At 37.1% G+C, this 26,906-nt stretch overlaps 2 protein-coding genes across 3 annotated transcripts in view; one reads left to right on the top strand and one right to left on the bottom strand.

Moving 5' to 3' along the window:
* Positions 1 to 26,906, bottom strand: part of meak7 (MTOR associated protein, eak-7 homolog) — a 514,074-nt gene that overhangs the window by 392,036 nt on the left and 95,132 nt on the right. The window lies entirely within an intron of this gene.
* Positions 1 to 26,906, top strand: part of LOC114658114 (calcium-transporting ATPase type 2C member 2-like) — a 117,035-nt gene that overhangs the window by 49,998 nt on the left and 40,131 nt on the right. Inside the window, exons 6-11 of the mRNA XM_028810161.2 lie at positions 1,507 to 1,568; positions 8,849 to 8,957; positions 10,568 to 10,717; positions 15,048 to 15,116; positions 16,702 to 16,777; positions 23,783 to 23,849. Of these exons, the coding sequence (XP_028665994.1) occupies positions 1,507 to 1,568; positions 8,849 to 8,957; positions 10,568 to 10,717; positions 15,048 to 15,116; positions 16,702 to 16,777; positions 23,783 to 23,849 (533 nt within the window). The remainder of the gene's footprint in view (positions 1 to 1,506; positions 1,569 to 8,848; positions 8,958 to 10,567; positions 10,718 to 15,047; positions 15,117 to 16,701; positions 16,778 to 23,782; positions 23,850 to 26,906) is intronic.

The raw sequence follows: 26,906 nt of genomic DNA on the forward strand, positions 1-26,906 counted from the left end.
CACTCCCCGCATGGCGCGGTTGGAGCGGCCGGAGCGCGTTCTTTCTGCTCTGGGCGTCGCCGAGTCAACACGAGCGCGTAGCGGTCATTTAAATTGTGATTTTATATGTAAGCATATTTAAATATATATCGCGGATTTCTGCGGACAATGGGTCTTTTAATTTCTGGTACATGCTTCCTCAGTTGGTTTGCCCAGTTGATTTCATACAAGGGACGCCATTGGCAGATGGCTGAGAAGCTACCCGGCTTACTTTTCTGTCTCTCTTGCGCTGACTATCTGTGATCCTGACGTATGGGGATTGAGCAGGGGGGCTGTTTGCACACCTAGACGATACAGACGCTCGTCTAAAAATGCTGAAAGATTATCTTCACGTTGCTATCTTTTGTAAAGCTGATTCCTGAAAAGACATGCTGCACAGTGCTTCGCATACTTAAAAGCTCGAAGGGCACATATTGATTTTTGACTGAAAAACAAACTCTCCCTCTCTCTCTCTTTGTCTGCTCCTGACGGAGGGGGTGTGAGCTGCCGCCTTCAACAGCTTTGTGCCGCGGTGCTTCGCATACTTAAAAGCCAAACAGACATATTGATTTGTTTGCTTCACTCCTTTGAAGAGGAAGATATGTTTGCATTCTTTTAATTGTGAGACGGAACTGTCATCTCTGTCTTGTCATGGAGCACAGTTTAAACTTTTGAAAAAGAGACAAATGTTTGTTTGCAGTGTTTGAATAACGTTCCTGTCTCTCTACAACCTCCTGTGTTTCTGTGCAAATCTGTGACCCAAGCATGACACTATAAAAATAACCATATAAACATATGGTTTCTACTTCGCGGATATTCTTATTTCGCGGGTGGCTCTGGAACGCAACCCCCGCGATGGATGTATAAGCCGGACTTGTGTATAAGCCGATATTCTATTTTTTCATTTTCACAACTTTTTTCCTTAGATAAGCCGCGACTTATTGACAAGAACTTAGGGTAATTGTCATTTAACTTATCAGAGCTGTCAAATAAAAATTAAAAATGTAAAACTTTGCTATGTTATCTTTCTTCTTACCTGTTTTTGAAATATATTAAAGCTACTTTAGCTTCGCTCACATTTTATTTGTGCTGATGAAGTGGGTTCTCATCTGGAGCAATTCAAAGTAAAAAATGGTCATTAATAGAAATGAACAGTGCTGTAGCATTGTTTTCAAGTTATAATCTTAGTGATGACTATGGTGTTGGGTAAATTAATCTTTGTAACTGTTGCAATACTTAAAATACTTAGAAACAAGTTCTGCTTGTGCTTGTGCTCTCATCAGTTAAAATAAGTTCTTAATTTAGTGGAGAATACATCCCATGTTTATATGTAAGGGTTAATAAGTTATATGGCATTTTTTAAATAAGTAAAATTATTACAAGTATTAAGCATAGCTTTATCAATGTACTTCTTTCTTGAATTCTTGTGATGTATGTTTTTCAAACATTCACTTACTGTTTATTTTCTGGCTGTTTGTTTTTATTTAGGAGTACCGCTCTGAAAAATCATTAGAGGAACTGAACAAGTTGGTGCCACCTGAATGCAATTGGTACACCAATTTTATGTTGCCTACTGTATATGTTACTTGCAATTTTGAAAGTGTATGTTTGTACATGGATTTTTATTAATGCACAGACTAGATCTGAGAAAATACCTCACAAAGATAACTACTCATAAAATTATTCATCCATTCATTTTCTGTCCATGCTTTTTTGCATTTTGGGACACCAGGCCGTCTATTGTATGGCACACCTCCTCTTCCACCTTAATTATCAGCCCCACAATATGCCTCATGTTTCAACCAATTTAAAGTTTCCAGTGAATGTGCACATCTTTGATATTTTTGAAGACACTTGAGTACCTGCAGAGAACGCTCAAAGACACAGGGAAGATGTGCATATACCACACAGACAATTGTTGGGCTGGCCTTTGCCCAAGGACTCTAGCACTGTATAGTGTTCTCCTATGCCACCCAATGCTTTAATTCTAATTTATAGAATGTTCAAAATGAATTTCTTGAACCATCCTGCTCTCTACTACTTCACTCTCCTTTAGGCAGTAGACTTTCGAAGTAGTCTTCCATTAGTCCCCCAGTAGTCATAGAAGTATATGACATGGTTTAACACAGTGGGACCACTGCTATAATTTCAGCATGACTTTACTCGGGATGCCTCACTGCTGTGTCTGCTGCAAGATATGTTATCAGCATTGCTGTTTATTTAACACTAGAATCCCTTAAGACTATGAAAAACTTGTAATCCCAGCCCCCTTAAATTCCTTTGCACCTTTCCATTATCGTTGTTTTTTAAAATGTGTCAACTAGCACAAGCAGCAAGAAGCCTGCTATCCCATAAACCCCCCAACGCAGCTCAACTCAGGCAAAAAGTTCTCCCAGCTCAAGCCAAGGCTCCTTTTCTGCGTGTGAGGTGCCTAGAGTTGTACAAGATAAATAATACAGTATATTGTTATTTGGAATACGTGCATTTCATGCATTTTCTGTGTCTATAAGGATCTGAGCAAGTGTAGGATGAAAGGAAATGTGAGGCAAGAAATGCTGAACACATACCTAAGGCAGTAGGCTTCAGGGATTCTAGTGTTACGTTTTCTGTGTAGAAGTGAACAAAAGCTTGAACTTTTTCAGAACTACACATACAGGTATCTGCCTCACTTGTTCAGAATTTGAACTGGCAGAATACAACATTTTACTACTGTCTGTAATACATTGGTGTCTGTATCTGTACATTGCAGTGAAGTTAAGCCTTTCAGATAGTTAACTTCCATTTATTTTAGTCTCACATGTTATCCAATTTTTTTAATGGTGTGGCATGGTGATGGCATTGCCAGAATTTGAAAACTTAAGTAAAAAAATAAAGGGAAATAATATCAAAGTGAAATGTTAGGATTTGTTTGTGTACTTCTGTGTAAAATTCTTTAATAGCACTGTGAAATCTGAACTGTATACACATAAAATTAATGAAAGAATGAAGTTAATTCAATTCACCAATATGGCATTATTTTTCAAAATAAATACTTATTAACGTTTGTGTTCTGAGAAATGTACAACCATATCTGTTCATTTTAGTAAATATTTAAACTACTATATTTCAGCTTTAATGAACAATAACTAATAGTCCACTTAGTGAAAAATCAAGCTTAAGCAAACATTTGCTATAAAGAGTTATTGTTTGTCTTTCACAATCTTCATACTAAGGTAGTCAAAGGACAATGTGAAGGTGAAACATATATTTAGGGTTTTAGCTATGCACAATATGTTTAAACAAAATTAATTTTAGTAAAATTTTAAACATGTGTATACAATGTCAGAAAACCTCTTTAAGGAGCTATTTTGTTTAAACACACATTCATTAATTTTTAAAATAACACAGCTTTAGACTTTTTATTCATTCATCCATATCTTGAAGTACCATTTTCCATTGCAGGGTTGCATAATTGTATTTAATTTTCATTTTTTACATTATTCCCAGTTTTAATTATTCACTGATAACATAATGTTTTTAATTATGGTGTATAGCTTGTTTACTAGTTTAAACAGAATAAGCATTTTAATACTAGGTGTCTCTTAATTTAATTGGGACACCAAGGTCAAAGTTTGTTTTTTGCATAGGAAATAGGGTTGTGGTTGAAGACAATCCTGTTTAGACCTGTAGTGTACTAGCATTACTACTTTTCTTCTGTTTGGTCTAGTAAAATTTGCATTTTGTTGGTAATTATCTATGTATTCTTTGTTTTGCTTCTGACCTTATCTTTGCACCACCTTAAGCTTATTAAAGGGTGTGACAGATTCTTCCACGAACATGTAAAGACTACAGGGCTGGTGATGTAACAATGGCATAAAGATATAAGGGGCATGGCCAGGGTGGAGAAAAGCACTTTAGCATAAAGTACATACTTGTGATTATGCAATTCCCACAATGAGACAAGTATGTCCAAATTGTAGGGCATATTTTTGCATTTAAAGTATTTTTACTAAGATAGTTGATCTCCTTTTTGTCATGGTGTGCGTCTGTTTTCTACCTTGCATATTCCTCTTGTGAACAAACAGTGATCCCTGATGCTAGACAACAGTCTTGCCACATTCACCGCACCAGTCACTGTAGGTTGTTACTTTATGTGCCTGCATTGTTTATTAAGAACAGTAATTGTGCTAGACTTTTATATTTTTCTTTAGTTTACGTGCCTTTTGACTTTTTGATTTAATATTACTACATATGATTTTTGCCTTTACCTTTTATATTTTATATATGACCCATGTTCTGACCCTTACCAGGATTACCACAGTTCTGCCTCTCTCCTTTGGCTTATCTCTCATTTTGGTCACTGTATCACTCATCTTTAAAAAAATTGTAAAGAGGCATACTATTCCATATCAACATGTGTTTTTATTATACAGTTCCCTGGCAAAAGTATGTGGACCCTTTGATAATAACTACATGTCTTCATAAATTGCCTTTAATATATTGGTCTGATCATCCACTAAATTACAATAATGGATAAACACAATCTTTTTTACTAATAATGCATAAAATATTGTATTGTTCTGGCACCAATTGAATAAATTGTTAAAACATTTACAGTGTAGGTTGAAAAAATATGTGAGTCCCTCAGCTAATGACTTCAACAAAATCTAATTGGTGTCATGAGTTAGCAAACTTGGAGTCCACCAATGAAAATAGATAACTGACTTTAGAGCTACTTTGACCTATTAAAAAGACTCATAGATTATGAGTTTACTACTCACAAGAAGCATTCGCTGATGTGAAGCATGACTCGCAAAAAAGATCTCAGGAGATCCTAGAAATTGCTGATTTGCATAAAATAGAAAATGGTTAGAAACTAATTTCAAAGAGTTCAGATATTCGTCAAACCACAGTTTGACAGATTGTATATACATGGAGATGATTTAGTACTGTGGCTACTCTCTGTAGAAGTGGGTGTACAGCTGAGATGTCTGGAAAGGCACAATGCAGAATGCTCAAACAGGTTCAGGAAGAATACATAGCAGTACATATGGTGTAAAAAGAACACTTTACATCTATGCGAAAACATCATGCTATGGGGAAGTATGGTGGAGGAAGCAATTTAATGTGGGGCTGCTTATCTACCTTGAGACCTGGACAGCATGTTGACATTGAGCAGAAAATGAATTCTCAAGTTTAACAAGGTATTACAGGATAATGGCTATTCTCCAGCTGAAGTCGAGTGATGCAGCAGGACAATGTCACGAAACATCAAACTTAATCTTCTACAGAATAGCTTTAAAAAAAGAAAGTTCCCCTTTTGGCATGGTTCAGTCAGTTTAGGCCGAAACCAACAGGAATGATCTTAAGAGAGCCTTTCACATCAAATATTCTAAGAATATGGCTGAGCTGAAGCAGTTCTGTAAGGAAGAATGGTCCAGAATTCCTCCTGAACATTGTGTAGGTCTGATCTGCAGTTACCAGGAGTGCTTGTTAGAGGTTATTTCTACCAAAGGAAGTTTAACCTGTTATAAATTCCAATGGTTTACTTTTCCCACAGCACACTGTGAAGGTTTGATGAACGTTTCAATATAGATATTAAAAATTATAATTATCTATGTGTTATTAGCTTAAGCATATTATGTTTTGTTTTTACCTGTGACTTAGATGAAGATCCGATCACATTTTATGATCAATTAATGCAGCAATCCAGTTAGGTACTGTAGTTCCAAAGGGTTCACATACTTTTTCTTACCACTGTAGGTGGGCATTCTTAGAAGAAGGAGAAGAATTCCATCCATCCATCCATTTTCCAACCCGCTGAATCCAAACAGGGTCACGGGGGTCTGCTGGAGCCAATCCCAGCCAACACAGGGCACAAGGCAGGGAACCAATCCCGGGCAGGGTGCCAACCCACCGCAGGAGGAGAAGAATTAGTCTTCATAAATACTTAGTATTAAACATTGCCATCAGCTTAAGACTTCTTTGTTAAATAGTCTGTAGTACTAGGGTGCTGTATCGTGTTAGCCATTATGAATGTAGAGAAAAGCCAAACCAAGGCTTTGATTACATCTTGCCTGAAGAAGGGGCCTGAGTTGCCTCGAAAGCTTGCATATTGTAATCTTTCTAGTTAGCCAATAAAAGGTGTCATTTTGCTTGGCTTTTCTCTACATTAAATAGTCTGAAAATATTTAAGTTGGCTACAAAGGCATAATCAGTTCAGTTCAAATACTGGATGTATTTATAAGGTCTTAAGGTAGACACCTTTGGTTAGCAGTGAACTCCACATAGAATGTGGTCTGTACATATCTGCAGAAAGTACTGTGTGTGATTTGAGTCTGAATCATAAAAGAAGGCTTTGATAAAAATCCAATATTTTAAGCAATCTGCATTTAGAAAAGATATAGTATTTGAAAATAAAATGAAATTCAGCAAGACACATTTGTACAGACACAAGTCAGGTCATTTTTAGGAGCCCTTTAATGTGCTATTGTTGGAGTAAAGTTATCTCTTGGATGCATTAACCTTAGAAATTAACTGAATAATGTTATTCACTAATAGTGTTGATCAGCGAATTTTGATAAAGCATTATTCATAACGAATTTGCTGTGTTTGTGTTTACCCTTGTTTGTTGAATTATTTACTAATAACTTGGCTGGTTTAGGAGATTTTTTTTTTTAATACCAGCATTCCATAATGCATTGTGAGACCATTGCAACATCCTCTGGAGCAGTAACAGCCAACACCCCTGGGTATATAATGCTGATCATTTGTATTACAGACTCCGTGGGATGAGTTATCTGTGCTTGTAGCCAAATGTGCAGGTTGATCTTTGAGTTCCATGTCACCTTAAGTGAAAGAGGTGCGTGTTTAATGCATCCATAATAATTAGACATGTGGCGCGACGAGAGTACACACTACCCCAACAGAGGAGACTCTATTAAATAATAATAATAATGAAAGATTTATTACATTTTACAAGACTTTTCTATCTTTTTTGACAGAATAAAAAGTGCAACGCATCAACACAGACAATTTAGAGTGTGGCTTCAAAGAATAGAAGAAGCCAGCAATTTCAATCATGACATGCCACTTTGAATTTTCTGCCTTTAAAAGACCTACATATTTATTTCTGATCTTTTAACTAGCAATTTCTGCATTTCCACTTTGTTTTGATTAAATATACGATTTAACTCTCTGACTTCATTCTGTCTTCTTTCATCCTATTGAGGCTTGGTTGTGCAGTGGTTGGCATTGCTGCCACACAGCTCAGGTCACCTTTTTGGCCACCATAATCGGTCCAGTATAAGTAGGTAGACGTTTCCCTAGCCCTCAGCGACACTATAAAGATGACTGCAACATTATAATCCAGTTAAATCTAGTTCAGTAGGCCCTTCCCCATTGACTTTAATGCAGTTTGCCAAGTTCAGCAAATATCTCAAAAATTTCTGTGATTTTGGGGAACTCATGGTGAAGTGAACTCGGCAATGTTTGCTGATCACCATTCACTAATGCACATTTACTGAGATGAACAATTTGTCCAGAATAAAACTTAGATAATAATAATCTATGGACAAGACTCCATCGATAAATTACTTTCCCAGCAAGGGCAAAAGTCTTTCCATATTTGTCTATGTTTTCTTCAAGAATCTCACCATTTTATCAAAAGTCTCTTCAACAAGGACTTAGTTGGGATAGCCTCAGCCATTACTTAGGATATTCTTCCCACTTGTAAGAATTTCTGCCATGGTATAGTTTCTACATACTTAGTCTATTACAGGATCATGGGAAACTGGCGCCACTCCCACCAGAATCAGATGAAAGGCAGGAACCAAACCTGAATAGGACACAATATATTTACACCTATGCTTTATCTTAATTTATTCTCTCAAGGAGAATCTGAAGTGTAAGTGCTATAACTTGTGGTGTGGTACATTAAGAGGCACAGATTTAAATTCTGCATAATGTACTCTGTATGCGATGAGGTATAATGCAAAACAGTATTCGTGAATAATGTCCCAGTTTCCTACAGAGAATATATCATGTTTGTGTACACCTGTATATTGTAAGCACTGAAAAAATTTTAAAGGAGATGAATAAAGCCACATACATTATTATTAATAAATAATCACATTCAAAATGGCAGTTTAATTGCATTTGAACAATTTCATAAAAATTGCACCTAAGCTTGACCCTTATGTTACATGCAGTATCTATAAAAAAAACCTATGCTGGCAAAAGATAAATGTAAAAGAACATTAATCCTGTTGGCAGTACTGGCAAGAACCCACAATGTAATTCTATATTTGTGCATGGATTTTTCAATGTTGTATTTAGAATTTGTTTTTCAATAAACCCATATAGTTTACTAGAACCTTTTTGTAAAACATGTTTATGTATGTGTAAACTAATTGTGACTTTTAGAATAGAACTTTAATAGTAATTTGAAGTATATATGTTGTGTAGACTACCTGTATTTCAGAAACTATTTTCTGTATGCTGAACTCTGAATAGGTTTATCGAGACATTTCTCAAGTTTCCTAAACTTTTTGTGTTTCCCAAGTACCTCTGGAAACCTGGCCTGTGCCAACACTTTTATAAATGAAGGTGTGTCATGCATGTGCAAACTTAAACGTATTTTATAAATGATTCAGATTTCTTCAGACAAGGTATGCTTTGAATAAGGCTGCTATTTGATAATGTAAATTGGCCCATGTCCTACATATTCAGTAGTGGTATTATTTTTCAAAAATTTCAAAAAATGCAATATAGTTTTTAAGATACATGTGAACTAATGCAATTTTACCTGTTACAGTATTGAGAAACTATTTCCTTTTTTTGTGAATTGCAGCATACGTGAAAATGATGTGTTACATATGCTAGCTAGGGAGCTGGTGCCCGGAGATATTGTGAACATTTCTGTTGGTGACAGAGTCCCTGCTGACATTCGGCTAATAGAGGTAAAACTTTCAAATTAAAACAGTGTTTAGTCTCTTATATATTTGGTAACATCCTTTTATGCTGCAAAATTGAGTTTTACATTTACCATCTATCGATAGTGAGTATACAGTAATCCCTCCACCATCGCGGGGGTTGCGTTCCAGAGCCACCCACGAAATAAGAAAATCCGCGAAGTAGAAACCATATGATTATATGGTTATTTTTACATTGTCATGCTTGGGTCACAGATTTGCGCAGAAACACAGGAGGTTGTAGAGAGACAGGAACGTTATTCAAACACTGCAAACAAACATTTGTCTCTTTTTCAAAAGTTTAAACTGTGCTCCATGACAAGACAGAGATGACAGTTCCGTCTCACAGTTAAAAGAATGCAAACATATCTTCCTCTTCAAAGGAGTGCGCGTCAGGTGCATAGACTGTCAGAGAGATAGAGAAAAGCAAACAAATCAATATGTCTGTTTGGCTTTTAAGTATGCGAAGCACCGCGGCACAAAGCTGTTGAAGGCGGCAGCTCACACCCCCTCCGTCAGGAGCAGGGAGAGAGAGAGAGAGAGAGAGAGAGAGAGAGAGAGAGAGAGACAGAGTTTGTTTTTCAATCAAAAATCAATACGTGCCCTTCGAGCTTTTACGTATGCGAAGCACCGTGCAGCATGTTGCTTAAAGGAAGCAGCTGAACAGAAGGTAGCAACGTGAAGATAATCTTTCAGCATTTTTAGACGAACGTCCGTATCGTCTAGGTGTGCGAACAGCCCCCCTGCTCACACCCCCTACGTCAGGATCAGAGAAAGTCAGCGCAAGAGAGAGAGAGAGAAAAGTAAGTTGGGTAGTTTCTCAGCCATCTGCCAATAGCGTCCCTTGTAAGAAATCAACTGGGCAAACCAACTGAGGAAGCATGTACCAGAAATTAAAAGACCCATTGTCCGCAGAAATTCGCGAACCAGCAAAAAATCCGCGATATATATTTAAATATGCTTACATATAAAATCCGCGATGGAGTGAAGCCGCGAAAGGCGAAGCGCGATATAGCGAGGGATTACTGTAGTCCAACATCTTTATACCTTTGACCTGGTTTAGTCTATCATTGGGATTATGCTGTTTACCATTTTATTGTTCCAAATTTGAAAATGAGCAAAATATATATAATTATGGACATGAGCCTTTGAGGATAGTGTTCATGTTTAAGGTTTTGTCCATCTATTAATTCCAAACCTGTTTTTTTTCCTAAAGAGTAACACAACAAGAGTTTTATCTTATCAGCATCAGATGCAACAATAAATTCAAATCAGTATAAAACACTAGTCTATCACAGTGCACACTCACTGATATTGGACCAATTTGGAGTCACCAATTAACCTACTACACAAGTATTTGGAATGTGGGGATAAACCAGAGAACTTGGGGAAAGCAAATTTGATCAGAAGGAGAATGTAGAAACTCCTCAAAGAAAGAGAGAAAGGCCTGACTACCAATTACACTGATTTCTAGAGCTGTGAAGCAGAAATTATAACCAGTGATCCAACTACCTTAAACTAATTTTATGTTTTACTTTTGAAAAATGTAACCATTTACTCTTTACTTTTTCATTTTTTTGTACCAATATTTCTTCCAGGCTGTTGATTTGCTAATTGATGAATCAAGCTTCACAGGAGAGGTTGAACCATGCTCAAAAACATGTCTTACCCTCTCACAATATGGAGAACAGACATCCCCCTCCAACATTGCATTTATGGGCACCTTGGTTCGTTATGGAAATGGAAGGGTAAGAAAACTTTAGTGTTTTATATATATATATATATATATATACGAGCTGTATATACCCGGCGTTGCCCGGGGCAGAAGTAACGTAATCGGTCAAACACTTACATATATACCAAAGTAAACCTAATCGGTCAAACAGTTACATATATAAAAAAACTGAACCTAATCGGACAAACAGCTTCATATATACAGAAGCGAACCTAATCGGACAAACAGCTAATCTATATACATAACCAAACCTAATTGGTCAAACAGTTACATAAATACAAAAGCAAACCTAATCGATGAAACAGCTTCATATATACAGAAGCGAACCTAATTGGTCAAACAGTTATGCATGTGCAGAATAATTTTACAAAGATTATGCGTGTTAACAATCATTAAAAAGAAAAGATTGAGGAACTCTTCTTCTATATGTGATGAAGCTGGATGAAGCTGACTTGACGAAGACGTAGGTGGCATAGATTGGTTTTTCTAAAACAGAAGAAAAAAATGAGTATCTATTATTATTTTAAATTAGAATGAAAATGAGAACCTTGATTAGAGATAGATTATCCGTATTAAAATATGTGCATGAATAAACTTTTGCTAACTCTCTAGCAAAAGTTTATTCATACAAATTGGCATGGGATGGCTTTGTGAAAAAGTAAAAATTAGATAAAAATAAATTGAGAATGCGTACTTCCATTTGACTGAGATTATCTGTAATGATGAAAAAAAAGTTTAGTATGTTTTTTTTTCCATACGGGAAGGATGTAAAACCTTACATAGGCACCCTTCAGCCCGTACTGAAGGGTAGTGTCAGATTCTTACTGACTAAAAAACACCCTTTTTATTCCACAGCTACCCCAAAAACCACTATTAGGCATTACTTTGGGGTGGCAGTAGTTTAGTTATGAAACAGCTGGGTCCTGAAAAAAATCTGTCTTATTAGTGGCTTCATCACATATAGAAGAACAGTTCCTCAATCTTTTCTTTTTAATGATTGTTAACACGCATAATGTTTGTAAAATCATTCTGCACATGCATAACTGTTTGACCAATTACGTTCGCTTCTGTATATATGAAGCTGTTTGATCGATTAGGTTTGCTTTTGTATTTATGTAACTGTTTGACCAATTAGGTTTGCTTATGTATATAGATTAGCTGTTTGTCCGATTAGGTTCGCTTCTGTATATATGAAGCTGTTTGTCCGATTAGGTTCGGTTTTTTTATATATGTAACTGTTTGACCGATTAGGTTTACTTTGGTATATATGTAAGTGTTTGACCGATTACGTTACTTCTGCCCCGGGCAACGCCGGGTATATACAGCTCGTTTCATATAAATATAAATTATTAAACAGTAAAATCTTCTTCTGTAATTTGCTACCGTGGCAATTTGTGTGTCTGTCCAGGATTTTAAATGACCTGTAGCTCGCAAACCGTTGCACCTATACACTTGAAATGTGGTACACATATAGTACGTCACGTCTACTATCCGCTTTATGGGTGATGATTGTTTTAGTCTTTTTATCTTTATTTTATTTTATTGTACAATCAAGTGCTATCTGCGCACAGCAGGGCAGCCGTGGGCGGATGCGTATGGTGTATTCACTCGATGTTATCGTGCATTGCGCTGTCAGTGGTATTTTGATAAAAGAATTTGAACAACATATAAGAAGCGTATAAATTATTAAACAGTAAAACATTAACATTTAAGAAGTAAAGTTACATTAAGTACTACTGCTGTGCCTTCGGGTATACCTCATTTTTTGTTTGCCCATTACATGCTTAAATGTATAAATTTTTTGGTGCACCTACCCGAGAACACGCGACATATAACCGAGCGTGGGAGAAGCATGGATTTTAAACACGCGTTGAGTTGATGTGCTGGTCTCCCTCGTGAAATAACTGGTAATGTTTGACTAAAATCTACAGCGAGTAAAACGACATTAGCTCCTATTTTTTTTTTTTTATGATCTCTGAGATGTTGCTTTTTTCGGTTCAAGGCTTCATAAGCTCTTTTATGTTGTATGGTGTACTTATCCCAAACCATCATCTTTGAATGTTGCAAGACTTTCGCCTTGTATGTAGATCGGGGTAATTACATTCATTGCATTCCTAGTCTGAATCACAATGTGATTGTATGGGTGGTTACCTGGCACTGTAGGGTTGCCACCCGTCCTTTAAAATACGGAATCGTGCCGCGTTTGAGAATGAAATTGCGCGTCCCGTTTTGAATCAATACTGGACGGGATTTATCCCGTATTTTTTTTATCATTTTTTTTTTAAAGCAGCGTCTCATGCAAATCATCCCACACGCATTTTATGAAGATGCCTCCTTTCCTACTTTTGATTGGGTAATACTTGATGTCATCGTTAGTTTGATTGGTGTTTTTAACTGTCCAGTGAGTAGGGCGTGTCTTTCAACCGTAAGCAGATTTTTTGCACTGGTATCACTGACCTCGACGACGGCGACGTTATACGTCAAAAATAAATTACGATAAATGACGATTTTAGCGATACTTTATTACGACGGCGGCTACATAGACACGATCAAATAAAAACAAAAAAAATCAAATAATCATTCTACATTTTCAAAACGTCGAAAAAACGACGGAATGAAAAAAAGGCCCACCCGACGACCCACCCATTCCATTTTTATATATATAGATATATATATATATATATATATATATATATATATATATTGTAGCACGCGGCTGGGGGTGGTACCCAGCCAGGACGCCCAAGAGTAGCAGAGGAGGGCTTGCGCCTCCTCCAGACCATGAGGGGGCGACTGCCCTGGTTGCTTTGGGGACCAAGGGTACAGAGCTGTGAAGCTCAACCCTGTGGGGGCCCGTGGTCAATGCCAGGGGGCGCCCGGATGCCTTGGAAGCCCTGGACCTCAGCACTTCTGCCACACCCGGAAGTGCTGAGGGTAAGTGGAGCAGGGACACCCGGAGTGCTTCCGGGGATGCAGCCAGCACTTCCGCCACACTGGGGCGTGTCGGTGGAAGATTGCCAGAACACACCTGGAGCACATCCGGGGGAAATATAAAAGGGGCCTCCTCCCTTCAGTCAGGGCTGGAGTCAGGAGAGAATAGAGGACAAGGTCTGGAGGAGAGACAAGGAGGCGGCCTGAAGAAGAGGCATAGTGTGTTGTTGGCCTGGACTTTGTTGGAGTCTGTGGGTTGTGTGTCACTCTAGTTGTAAATAATGGACTGTAAATAAACGTGTGGTGGTGAATTTACCATGTCTACCTGTCTGTGTCCGAGGCTCGTTCCACTATATATATATAAACAAAGGTGACTATGTAGAAAAGTGATGTCATTTGTTTTTGAAATTCTTAATAAATAGAGTTAAAAAATGTGTGGAAACTTTTTGAACATCCCTCGTATATACTCCTAATTTAGCATTTGCCATTTCAGCTTACTTCTTTTGTAGTCTTGATTACCATTATTTACAAACAAGTATTTGAACAACCTCAACAGAAAAAAATAACTAATTGAAGAAATGTATTTGAGTATTATATGCATGAAAAGTAGGATAAAAGATAATAAATCTTAAGTATCTTTTTGACATCAGAAGAAAAAGTATAAATATACAAGGCATATTTTTATCAACATTTAAACAAGCTCAATATGTCTATTCTGTACTCTCCCCACACAACACTGAGAATCCATTCCTTTTGCACTTTCATTAGGTGCATAAGCACCTGCTGTCATCATCATGTCTGTCTGTCTGTCTGTCTGTCTGTGTGCAACAGTTTGGCTACCAGTCAACCTATTTTTGATATTTTGCATACTTGTTGTTCATGGAAATTTACCAGGAAATATCTATTTTCGTTGAGATATCTTAAATAGCTGCAGTGGGCTGGCACCCTGCCTGGGGTTTGTTTCCTGCCTTGTGCCCTGTGTTGGCTGGGATTGGCTCCAGCAGACCCCGTGACCCTGTAGTTAGGATATAGCAGGTTGGATAATGGATGGATGGATGGATGGATGGATATCTTAAATAGTGCACAATGTACACATTTTTGAGATTTCAAAAATGCCCATTGAAAAGGAAAAGGAGTCAAATTAAAAGCAGAAATTAGTCAGTTATTGTAAAACAGTGTGGAATCAAAATCTTAAGCTATAGGAATCTGAATTTAATAACTACTATTATAAAGAACAAAATGTTATAATTATAATACATGCATTTATTAAACTAAATGAATTAAGATTACAATACACAGTGTGTGTGTTAATGTAACACATTTCACAACCTTTTTAAAAAGATACTACCATTACAAAAATGTCTATATTAATTTAAAACAATTAATTTAAATTCTCTTATGTTTTTGTTAAGGGTATTGTAATTGGAACTGGAGAACAGTCTCAATTTGGAGAGGTATTTAAAATGATGCAGATGGAGGAGGTGAGAGCAAAATTGAAAATTAAACTGTAAGCTATTTGTCAAAGCTCTAACCACATTTCCTGAATTAAGATTTGGTTGGCCATTTCCGTTTTTGCTCTGTGAAACATTAGCTGAAATCTCTAACTAAATGTAGTTTTAGCACTGAAGATGTGTTGTCTTTTTATTTTTTTCTAACCATATTATGAATTCAAACAGCTACTATTTTTAGAATGCTTTTTTCAAATTCAATATGTCTCATTTACAAATGTTAAAGCTGTATTCTTTAAGGAAATATATATTTTGAATTTATGGCCAAATTAATAAAATTTTAATTCAGGAAAATAATTTGGGCAACAGAACCTTTCTACACTATTTTCTAATAAAACAACAAAAGACAACACAGAGCATTTGCTAGGCTTGTTAAAACTTGTACATATATGCCATACAACTTTACACAGCATTTCCCGAAGTTTGTAGAGGAACTGACACTTCTGAAAACACATAACCATGATTTCTTTTAAATGTCTTAAAGAGAATCCATCAATTCTGAAAAAATAATACTTTTGGGAGGGTATTATTGTCAAATGATTACAATAGGCTATTTACATTGTTTCTACATCTCTATTTATAAAACGATAAGATGTCCATTCGACTTGTATCTGTGCCTCTGCCTAGGCATAATGTCAACATATCTGATGAAGAAATACACAAAGAGAGAGGGATGTAAAGCATATCCTATGAACATATATTTGTAAAAGCGCAACATGATTAAAATAGACAGACTTACCATTGTACTTTTAAGCCTGTTTTAATAAGCAGCTGTTTTGCAATGGTAGTTATCTTTATTGTACACAAGCAGGAGCTTCTATCGTTATTGATAAACAAGAATTTATTTCTGCTTAAATATAAGTAAAGGTCAGCAGTATTTAGGTAAGAACAGAGAACAGGACTGTGGTTTTGAGTGAATAAAAGTAATTAATACATTTTTGGTAGACATTTACTCAAACCCACTGTATACTGAGGTAGTGATAATTGTATGCTTTGAGGCTAATGGAGACTTTAGATTTTTAGCAGTTTGTAACCTTGAATAAATAAACATTAAATCACCTTTGTAACACTACCAAATACAGTACCTTAATTTAGTGGTGTCATTTATTACAGAGTTTTGAGATGAATTCAAACAGCTAATAGAGATTTGTTGAAATCTCTATTACACCAACACCACCAAGGGTAGTATGTAGTATGTACAACAGGAAGCAGCTCAAATTAAATAGTAATATTAGGCCCTGGTAAAAAAATATACTGAAAAGTACTTAGTTAATTACATTGTACTTCTGACACATCAACTTAACCAACAGCTCTATAATTGACACCCACTGACTTTGAACATTTCCCAGGTGAAGTTGGTTAACACAGATAGTTTGTAATATGAGCCATAAATGCAGTTAAGGGTTTGCACAGTATAATTAGCCTAACTTTTTTCAGGATACATTTAAAATTGTATTATTATTGTTTCAAATAAGAGTAGTAAGTCTTAATCTATAAATATGTGTTTGCTTCTTTACACAGTATTACATTTGATGAATGTTATATTGTCCATTGACAGACTCCCAAGACCCCATTGCAGAAAAGCATGGACAAATTGGGAAAACAGCTTTCCATCTTCTCATTTATCATTATTGGTGAGTTATCACGCAGGTGGTGTGCATTCTGTTCAACTTCTTTATGTTGTCACTTGTGGGTTATGCAATGAGTAGTGATGAAGCATCATGGGTTCTGAGTTTAAATCTGGTATCTGTAAATCATCCATGCTGAGTTTTGCCTTTGTCTGTAAGGGCTTTGCTGTGAGTATTAAAGTTTTACTCCCAAATCTCAAATGGTGGGCAGGTAGATGTCCTGCAATTAACTGTTTCCAGCTCCCCCTGACCTTGAATTTAAAAAGTTGTGTTTGATTTCTATTTGAAATGTCAAGAGTTTGTGGGGTAGCATCTACGCTTAAGAGACTTTCTATCAAATTTCCTCCATAACTTAAACACATACTATAATTTGATTGATAGCTGTAAATTGGTCTTTCATATATTGTACAAAACCTTTTCTGATATTTATCATGTTGTTGCCTAGAAACCTGGATCAGGATGTTATGAGAGCAGAAATGTAGAGATGAATGGATGAAGGTTTTCATTTGTGTTTCATTCACAGCTAGGATTCTTCTTTGTCTTGAGAGTTTGTCTGTTCTCTTTGTACTATGTGGATCCTTTCCATTGGTGGCTGACAATTTTTACCCACAATTGAAGGACTCTTGTTAGGTTAAATAAGACTTTAAATGGTCCCCTGTATGTGCATGCAAAAGTTTACAATAAACTATTTTAATGTTTAGAGAATATATCTGCTTTGTTCCTATTTACCAGAATAATCTCTCACTGACTTCTGCAATGGCTGGGAAATATCTGTTACAAATTTGTGTGAATACCAGAAATTTTTCCAAAAAATGTACCAAGTGTTGTTTATATTTCATGCCATCTAATTTCAAATGTAGGCTGAATTTGTATTTTTTTTAACATTTGTACAGTGGCAGTAATTTTATTTTAAAATAATAATGTTTTGCTTTAAATTAACTAAAGAAATGTTCTCCTTACATTCATAGCTTTAGATGATTTACATTATTAATACAGTATATAATGACATTAAACAAACAAAGTTGTTCCAATATCTTATTCAGATACCTTTTTTGAAAGTTGTTGTTCAATTCATCTCCATGACTGGCTGATGTTTTCCAGATTTCCACAAACCTTTTCTGTGGTAAAGCTCATTTAGGGGTCTGTGGCAGTGTGCAGGTTTTTAAATAAAAACACTGAACTGTGGCTCAGGGTGGTGTAGATGCATGTGGTAGTGTAACTAATTGGCTCCAAGGTATTGATGAGGAAATTGGCAAATCACTCATTCATATGCATATTCAGTCAGTCCAGATGGTTTTCTCATTAGTACTCTTGAGATCATACTCACCCACATTAGTATAACAGAGTCTGAGGTGAGAATGCAATAGGAGATCAGGAAAGAATGAAAAAGAAAACAAGAAAGACAGATCCAGTGGTTTAAGTGAAAAGGGAAGGAAAAGAAAAGAGATAGGTTTGTAGAAGAGCTGGTGTAGACAGTGGACGGTAGATAGACAGATAGATAGATAGATAGATAGATAGATAGATAGATAGATAGATAGATAGATAGATAGATAGATAGATAGATAGATAGATAGATAGATAGATAGATAGATAGATAGATAGATAGATAGATAGATAGATAGATAGATAGATAGATAGATAGATAGATAGATACTTTATTAATCCCAAGGGGAAATTCACATACTCCAGCAGAAGCATACTGATAAAGAAAATATTAAATTAAAGAGTGATAACAATGCAGGTATACAGACAGACAAAAACTTTGAATAATGTTAACGTTTACCCCCCCACCCCCACCCCAATGGGGACAGTGCTCACGGAGTAGGGTTGCTTCTGCTGAGTATCAAGAGTAGCAGGAACAATCAACCACTCTGAGAGATTATGGTGGACTCCAGGGCACAGTGGTGGGAGAATGGAGCAGGGCTGAACTCCAAGGGATGACATCGGAGACATAAGACAAATTAAAAGATTGACTGTCCTTGTTGGCAGGCATCTAATGCTGTTGTGCAGAATGAATAGGTGAGCAGCAGGGATGTGATTTAAGTTGGATACACTGAAGATCATGATGGTTTTCTGGACAGATCCTGGCTTTTATTTTAACTATGGATTTTTTTTAACAATTTATGAATTATTTATTAATTGATTTTAACCTCCACTTGAAAACTGTTTTTATTATGGATTGTTTATGGACTTATTTATTCAAGAAACTGCACTGCACTGTGTTTTGGGAAAATGTATTGTTTGAAAACTGTGCAGACATAAAAGCACTGTAACTATATGTTGCTGTTATGTGTCCTCTTTGCCCTAGTTCATCTCGGTTTTATGACTTATCGATGACCCTGGTTTAAGGAGGAGTATACCATCTGTGGGCAACCCAGGCATCACAATTTCCTGTACTAACACTTAATTTCCACTTGTGTTCTCAAGTTCATGATTGAGTATTTAAATAAAAGAATATTGCTGAACCTATTTATCTATAGTTTTGAGAATTTTAAAAGACCCCTTCATTGGGGACTGAAGAGGTTTATTTTTCTGATTCTCAAAGAGTAGGACTGGACCCTTTAGTCATGGAAGAACTTGGGTGCTCTTCTGTAAACAGTATCTAGAGCTGCTCTGTGTTTTTGATGACGTGGTGAGCAAAACCACATGCAGTACTAAAGATGTGGTATCACCAGAACATTGTATTCTGAGAGCATAACATTGCTTGACTGACATTCAACAGTTTTTATAATATCATCTAAAAATATATTTACCTTCATATTATGCATGTTCCGTACATGATGGGAATGTTAGATCAACAGAAAACCCTACATACTTTTTAGACATTGCTTCCTGTATGTCAGTATCACCCATCTTTTATTTATTATATGTGTTCCTTTTCCCTGGAGGTAGCCCTTTGTACCTTTCTAAATTAAAATGTGTTTTTCAAATTTTTACCCATTTCAGCATATTGCCCAGGTCTTTTTGAAATGTATTTGTTGCCTCCCAGTGCTTACCATCGTCCTAATTTCAGCATTTGTGTGTGATTTTCTGAAGTCTGCTAACTAATGCAGTGGACTCCATTGGTAACTTCACTGTTGCAGAGCATTCTTCTATTAGTTGCACTCTTTGTCTCCAGCTTATTAACCAACTTAAACATAAATTAAAATGACATTTATTTATTAATGCTTTTTTCAAATTTGTTAATTTCACTTATGATTATAGGGAACAAAAGTCTCAAACAGGGTTCCAATACATTACAAGGCACAATCACTCATATGATGCCAGTTGGGAGCTACCCGCTTAACCTGTGTATGTTCAGGTTATTGAAAAACAACTGGACCACTCAGAAAAAAAATACTTTAACATGAGGAGAACCTATATACCCACACAGCACCTGAGCAGGGTTTTTAACTGGAGCTTTTAGGCAACAGTACTAGCAATAGCAACTATTTCACACAGCTTTTAACTGAAATGAACTGAAAGATTTTATCAATGCTTAATTATGTGGTTACGGTATGTCATGTGCATCACTAATGACATGCTGTAATTATTTACACACAGTGAGACACTCCTCAAAATACGTAACATTCCTCTTATGCTCCGTACATACCTTTTACAGATTATCAGATGTTCTAATAACTACTCTGTAAATATAATACTTTCATTTTTGATGACCTGTAAAAAAACATTTATATAATTTTGTGAGCTGCTTGTTTCTGGTTTATATTTTAACATTTTTTCAATCGAAAAAATAATGCACATAGTATTTTAAAAAAATGCAGTTCAAAGTATGTACTGTATCACACAAGTAAGGAGTCAAATTGAACAGTTAAGGGGGTCACATTAAAATGTTCATTAAATGTCTTACAGTTGTTGTTAATCCAGTTGTGAACTGTCATTTAATTAAAGAGCTTTGGGAAATGATGTTCATACAATACTGGGGAATAACCAGATGAACATAAGTCACACAAGGGCATTGTCTTTCAGAAATCTTGGCCCTTTGAATAGATGTAATGGTTTGGAATGTAGTGATCATTGAACGTGACAGACACAGTCAACAGATGTAATTTTTACGCTGTACAATGTGCTAGTCAGAACACTCCTGGAATAGCATATGACAAGATGGTCTTAACAATCCTAGGTAAATTCCAGAGAAGACCGGATTCCAAATGTGAGTTGTGAGGAAATATTGAATGAGTTGAATCTTTTCTTCATAAATAGACAAATAATAAGAGGTGACATGAGAAAAAGTAGGATAGCACAGTTAAGCAGTGGTAAGCAATGCTGCTTGTTGGGACCTAGAGTTTTGGGTTAACATCCATGTCTGACCTAAAGGTTAGGTTTATTTGCAACTCTGAATTTGCCAAAGCAAGTAGGTGTGCAATAGAATACAGTTAGAATGGGCTGTTGCACTAAGTAGCCCTGTAGTGGAATAAGCAGAGTTAGGAAGTGAATATGTGATTGACTCCCATCCATCCATTATCCAGCCCGCTAAATCCTAACTACAGGGTCACGGGGGTCTGCTGGAGTCAATTCCAGCCAACACAGGCCGCAAGGCAGGAAACAAACCCCGGGCAGGACGCCAGCCCACCGCAGGGCACACACACACACCAGGGACAATTTAGAATCGCCAATGCACCTAACCTGCATGTCTTTGGACTGTGGGAGGAAACCGGAACACCCGGAGGAAACCCACGCAGACATGGGGAGAACATGCAAACTCCACGCAGGGAGGACCCGGGAAGCGAACCCGGATCTCCTAACTGCGAGGCAGCAGCGCTACCCACTGCGCCACCGTGCCGCCCTGATTGATTTATTCATTCATTTTAATTGATAATTCTTTAGCAGTTTCTAAATTAAATGAGCTATACAGAAAAAAAATAAGGGGCCACTTAATCATCACAGAATAAGTTCATGTCAGTTAAGCTTCAGTTATATCAGTCTATCCAATTAGGAAGCATAAGCGATTAAGAATTAACTGAAATGAAAGTGACAACAGGTACACTGGAGAGGCAACAGTAAAACAACCATCAAAAAAGGGAAAGGTTTTGCAGGTGATAGTCACAGAAAATTGCTCACTGCTTATTCTTCCTTACTGATTCTTTTCACGTTTTGCTAGTGTCCCTGTCACTACTGGTAGGATGAGGTGATACCTGCAGCCTATTCAGGTTGCACAGGTAGTCCAGCTTCTCTAAAATGGCGCATCCATTTGTGCCTTCACAAGAAGCTTTTCTGGGTTGCCCCGCACAGTCTCAATAGCATTTAGGAGATATTAGGAGACAGAATGTTACACATAGTGAGCTGATCAGGACCATAGAAGGGCATCAATCTAGCTTCAAGACTGGTACCTGCTCCTTTGTGCAAGGAGGAATAGGAGGAGCACTGCCAGAGCCATGTAAAGCGATCTCCAGGTGGCTACTAGTGTACATGTTTCTGACCAAACTGTCAGAAATAGACTCCTTTAGACTTCCATGATACTCTGCCATTGGCACCCAGTTCTCTTTACAGATGTCAGCACCTATGACAGACGTGAAAGAGTCTGGAGATGTTGTGGTGAATGTTATGCACCCTGCAACATCATCCAGCATGACTGGTTTGGCGGTGATCAGGGATGTTCTGGTGAGGTATATCCTTGGAGGGTCGAACAGACCTCAACGTGCTAGGCAACGATACCCTGACTTCTGTTAGGTACTGGGATGAAATTCTCAGGGCCATTGTCAGACCTTATGCTGGTGCAGTGGGTCCTGGGTTCCTCCTGGTGCAGGGCAATGCCTGGCCTCGTGTTTCTAGAGTGTGTAGGCAGTTCCTAGATGACAAAGGCATTAATACCTGGGCCGCCTGTTCCCCAGACCTGAGTCCAATTGAGATCCTCTGGGCTGTTATGTATTGGTGTGTCTAACACCACCAATTTAGCACCAAATGCTGTGCAGGAGATCACTGATGCACTGATTCAGGTCTGGGACAAGACGCTAAGGACACCAACCGCCGCCTCATCAGGAGCATCAGGAGTGCACATAGGCATGTGGGGGTCATACACACTACTGTGTCACATTATGAAATGCTGTGATGGACTTCATGCAAGTTGGATCAGCCTGTGATTTCAGTTTTTGACTTTGATTTTCTGCATGATGTCAGATCCAGCCCTCAATGGTTTAGTGACTTTGGTTTCCATTGACTGTTGTTACATCATTTTGTTCTCAACAAATTACTCAGTATTTTTCTGTAAAGATTTTCCACATAAATATTTCGTTTATCGAGATCCAATGTGGGATTAAAATATTCCCTTACTTTTTTTTGAGCAGTGTATTTAAATGTATGATGTAACTGTCAAGTTAGTGCATAGACTCAGAAAAGCTATGGAGTTGGTTATAAATGTTCAGAAGCAGACTACACTCCCATCAGCATCATGGGTTTTGCTGTTGAGGAAGTTAGCAGCGTTAAATTTCTGAGATAAAGTGGGCACAGCACATCTCAGCTATAGACAACAAGGTTCACCAATGACTTTACCTGTTCAGACATCTGACCAAAAAGTGAGTGGATGTCTCATTCTATGCTCACCAACTTCAATAGTATTTATACTGTCTGTACTGTCTAGCTGCATAACTTCCTGGTATGCTACCTGCTCAACTTAGCACCACAAAGCAATGCAGAGGGTGGTGAAGGCAGCTCAGAATATTGCTGGACCATGGTTGCCTTCTGTTCAGGACATGTATAATATGCTCTTAGAAAGGCAAACTTAATTATTATTAAAGAAAACATGGTTTCTTCACAGTCGCTGTTGTCCTCCCTCCCTTCTGGCAAACAACACAAGACCATTAGCATGTGCGCCAGTATATTCAGAGACAGTTTTAATCCAAAGATCATGAAATTACTCATAGTGACAAATACATGTATTGCAATCTATGAATGATGGTGTAGCTTTTATCTTATTTGTCTCTTGATTGTATTGTTTTACTGCCACTAGTCTGATGTGAAAATGCAATAAATGTGAACTTAAACTTAACAGAAATGTCAATGATTTTTTTTAAGGCATCATTATGCTGATAGGCTGGCTTCAAGGGAAAGCTCTCCTTAATATGTTCACCATTGGTGTAAGGTAAGCTTCTCCACCTGGACATAAAATGCCTAGCTTTGTGAATGCAACATACTGTACACAGAAAAATGTAAGCCCATCAAGCAATCTAATCATAAACCAGTTTTCTTAGCCTACTCTATTAAATAAATGATTACAGTGTACTGGAATCTGTTCTGAAGTAGTTTAAACAAATAAGTTAAAAAGGACACAGGAATAAAGGATTTGAAGTTTTAATATAGCACACATTGTCAGCATTGATGGTGGAGGTAATAAATGCATGGAACTTCTTAACAGGTGCTCATTCTGTTTTTTACAGCTATATAAAATAATACAAGCAGAAAATGTCAGTTTGGAATTTGTTATTACAAATGTTAAATTGCATAACACTAGTAGCATTTTTAAGTGATGCAGAATAGCCTTGCATTACATCATACTGTAGTTAAATATTGGAAACTCCACTCAATAATGTTTTTGTAAGTTGTGTTTATCGGCATTCTTCATTTAACAGCTTATCTGATGTATTTAGAGGTGTTAAGCACCTACACTGAGACGCATCCACTATCCTAAGTTGATTAAATGCCACAAAATTCCAGTTTGTTTGCTTTTTGCTCCTATTCTGACTTTTACCAAAGGAGAGTGGTGGGCCTGTTTGAGAGTGCTCTTTGATGAATTGCGATACAAGTTAGTAATTGTTAGTGAATGATGCAAAGAGACAAGGCTTGAAAGAAAAAAAGTAATCTTGAAGCACATAATTGAGATCAGCAGAAAAGTATTTTGTTGTTTAATTATTTTCATGTACAGTTAGGTCCATAAATATTTGGACAGAGACAACTTTTTTCTAATTTTGGTTCTGTACATTACCACAATAAATTTTAAATGAAACAACTCAGATGCAGTTGAAGTGCAGACTTTCAGCTTTAATTCAGTGGGGTGAACAAAACGATTGCATAAAAATGTGAGGCAACTAAAGCATTTTTTAACACAATCCCTTCATTTCAGGGGCTCAAAAGTAATTGGACAAATTAAATAACTGGAAATAAAATGTTCATTTCTAATACTTGGTTGAAAACCCTTTGCTGGCAATGACAGCCTGAAGTCTTGAACTCATGGACATCACCAGATGCTGGGTTTCCTCCTTTTTAATGCTCTGCCAGGCCTTTATTGCAGCAGCTTTCAGTTGCTGTTTGTTTGTGGGTCTTTCTGTCTGAAGTTTAGTCTTCAACAAGTGAAATGCATGCTCAGTTGGGTTAAGATCAGGTGACTGACTTGGCCATTCAAGAATTTTCCACTTCTTTGCTTTAATAAACTCCTGGGTTGCTTTAGCTGTATGTTTTGGGTCATTGTTCATCTGTATCATGAAACACCTCCCAATCAATTTGACTGCATTTAGCTGGATTTGAGCAGACAGTATGTCTCTGAACACCTCAGAATTAATTTGGCTGCTTCTGTCCTGTGTCACATCATCAATAAACACTAGTGTCCCAGTGCCACTGGCAGCCATGCACGCCCAAGCCATCACACTGCCTCCATCGTGTTTTACAGATGATGTGGTATGCTTTGGATAATGAGCTGTTCCACGCCTTCTCCATACTTTTTTCTTGCCATCATTCTGGTAGAGGTTGATCTTGGTTTCATCTTTCCAAAGAATGTTTTTCCAGAACTGTGCTGGCTTTTTTAGATGTTCTTTAGCAAAGTCAAATTTAGCCTTTCTTTTCTTGAGGCTTATGAGTGGCTTGCACCTTGCAGTGCACCCTCTGTATTTACTTTCATGCAGTCTTCTCTTTATGGTAGACTTGGATATCGATACACCTACCCCCTGGAGAGTGTTGTTCACTTGGTTGGCTGTTGTGAAGGGGGTTCTCTTCACCATGGAAATGATTCTGCGATCATCCACCACTGTTGTTTTCTGTGGATGTCCAGGTCTTTTTGCATTGCTGAGTTCACCAGTGCTTGCTTTCTTTCTCAGGATGTACCAAACTGTAGATTTTGCCACTCGTAATATTGTAGCAATTTCTTGGATGGGTTTTTTCTGTTTTCACAGCTTAAGGATGGCTTCTTTCACCAGCATGGAGAGCTCCTTTGACCGCATGTTGTCTGTTCACAGCAAAATCTTCCACATGCAAGCACCACACCTCAAATCAACTCCAGGCCTTTTATCTGCTTAATTGATAATGACATAACGACGGACTTGCCCACACCTGCCCATGAAATAGCCTTTGAGTCAATTATACAATTACTTTTGAGCCCCTGAAATGAAGGGATTGTGTTAAAAAAATGCTTTAGTTGCCTCACATTTTTATGCAATCGTTTTGTTCACCGCACTGAATTAAAGCTGAAAGTCTGCACTTCAACTGCATCTGAGTTGTTTTATTTAAAATGCATTGTGGTAATGCACAGAACCAAAATTAGAAAAAATTGTCTCTGTCCAAATATTTATGGTCCTAACCGTAGTTACAGTTTAATGGCATCAGGTCCCTCTGTGGAGTTTTCATTTTCTTCCTGCCTCTTTATGGGCTTTCTGCCTAAATCTGAAATATGGCATGTTGGGTCAGTTGGTCCTGTGTAAGTGACTGTAGATAGATAGATAGATAGATAGATAGATAGATAGATAGATAGATAGATAGATAGATAGATAGATAGATAGATAGATAGATAGATAGATAGATAGATAGATAGATAGATAGATAGATAGATAGATAGATAGATAGATAGATACTTTATTAATCCCAGGCATGGGTGAGTAAGTCCTGAGATGGACTAGCAACTTTGCTTCCTGCCTCTCACTACTCCTGAGACCCTGCATTGGAATCGATTGAGGGGGTTAAAACAAAAGATAAATGGATAGATCATTACTTTCCAAAAACTAACAAGCATGCAAGGGCTAAACTGTGCTAAACTGTGCCAAATGTTTTCTATGATGGTAGTTCCTTTCTTGTGTCTAATGCAAATGCTATTGGCTTCATCTTCACACAAGTCTTTGAAATGAATAAACAAGCAGTTTAATACTTTTAAGTTTGGACACTGTCCACTTTGAAAAAACAAAAACAAAAACAATGTGTTTGCTGAATTACAAAATCA

This window comes from Erpetoichthys calabaricus, chromosome 9, assembly GCF_900747795.2.
Source record: "Erpetoichthys calabaricus chromosome 9, fErpCal1.3, whole genome shotgun sequence".
In the NCBI taxonomy this organism is placed as follows: Eukaryota; Metazoa; Chordata; class Cladistia; order Polypteriformes; family Polypteridae; genus Erpetoichthys; species Erpetoichthys calabaricus.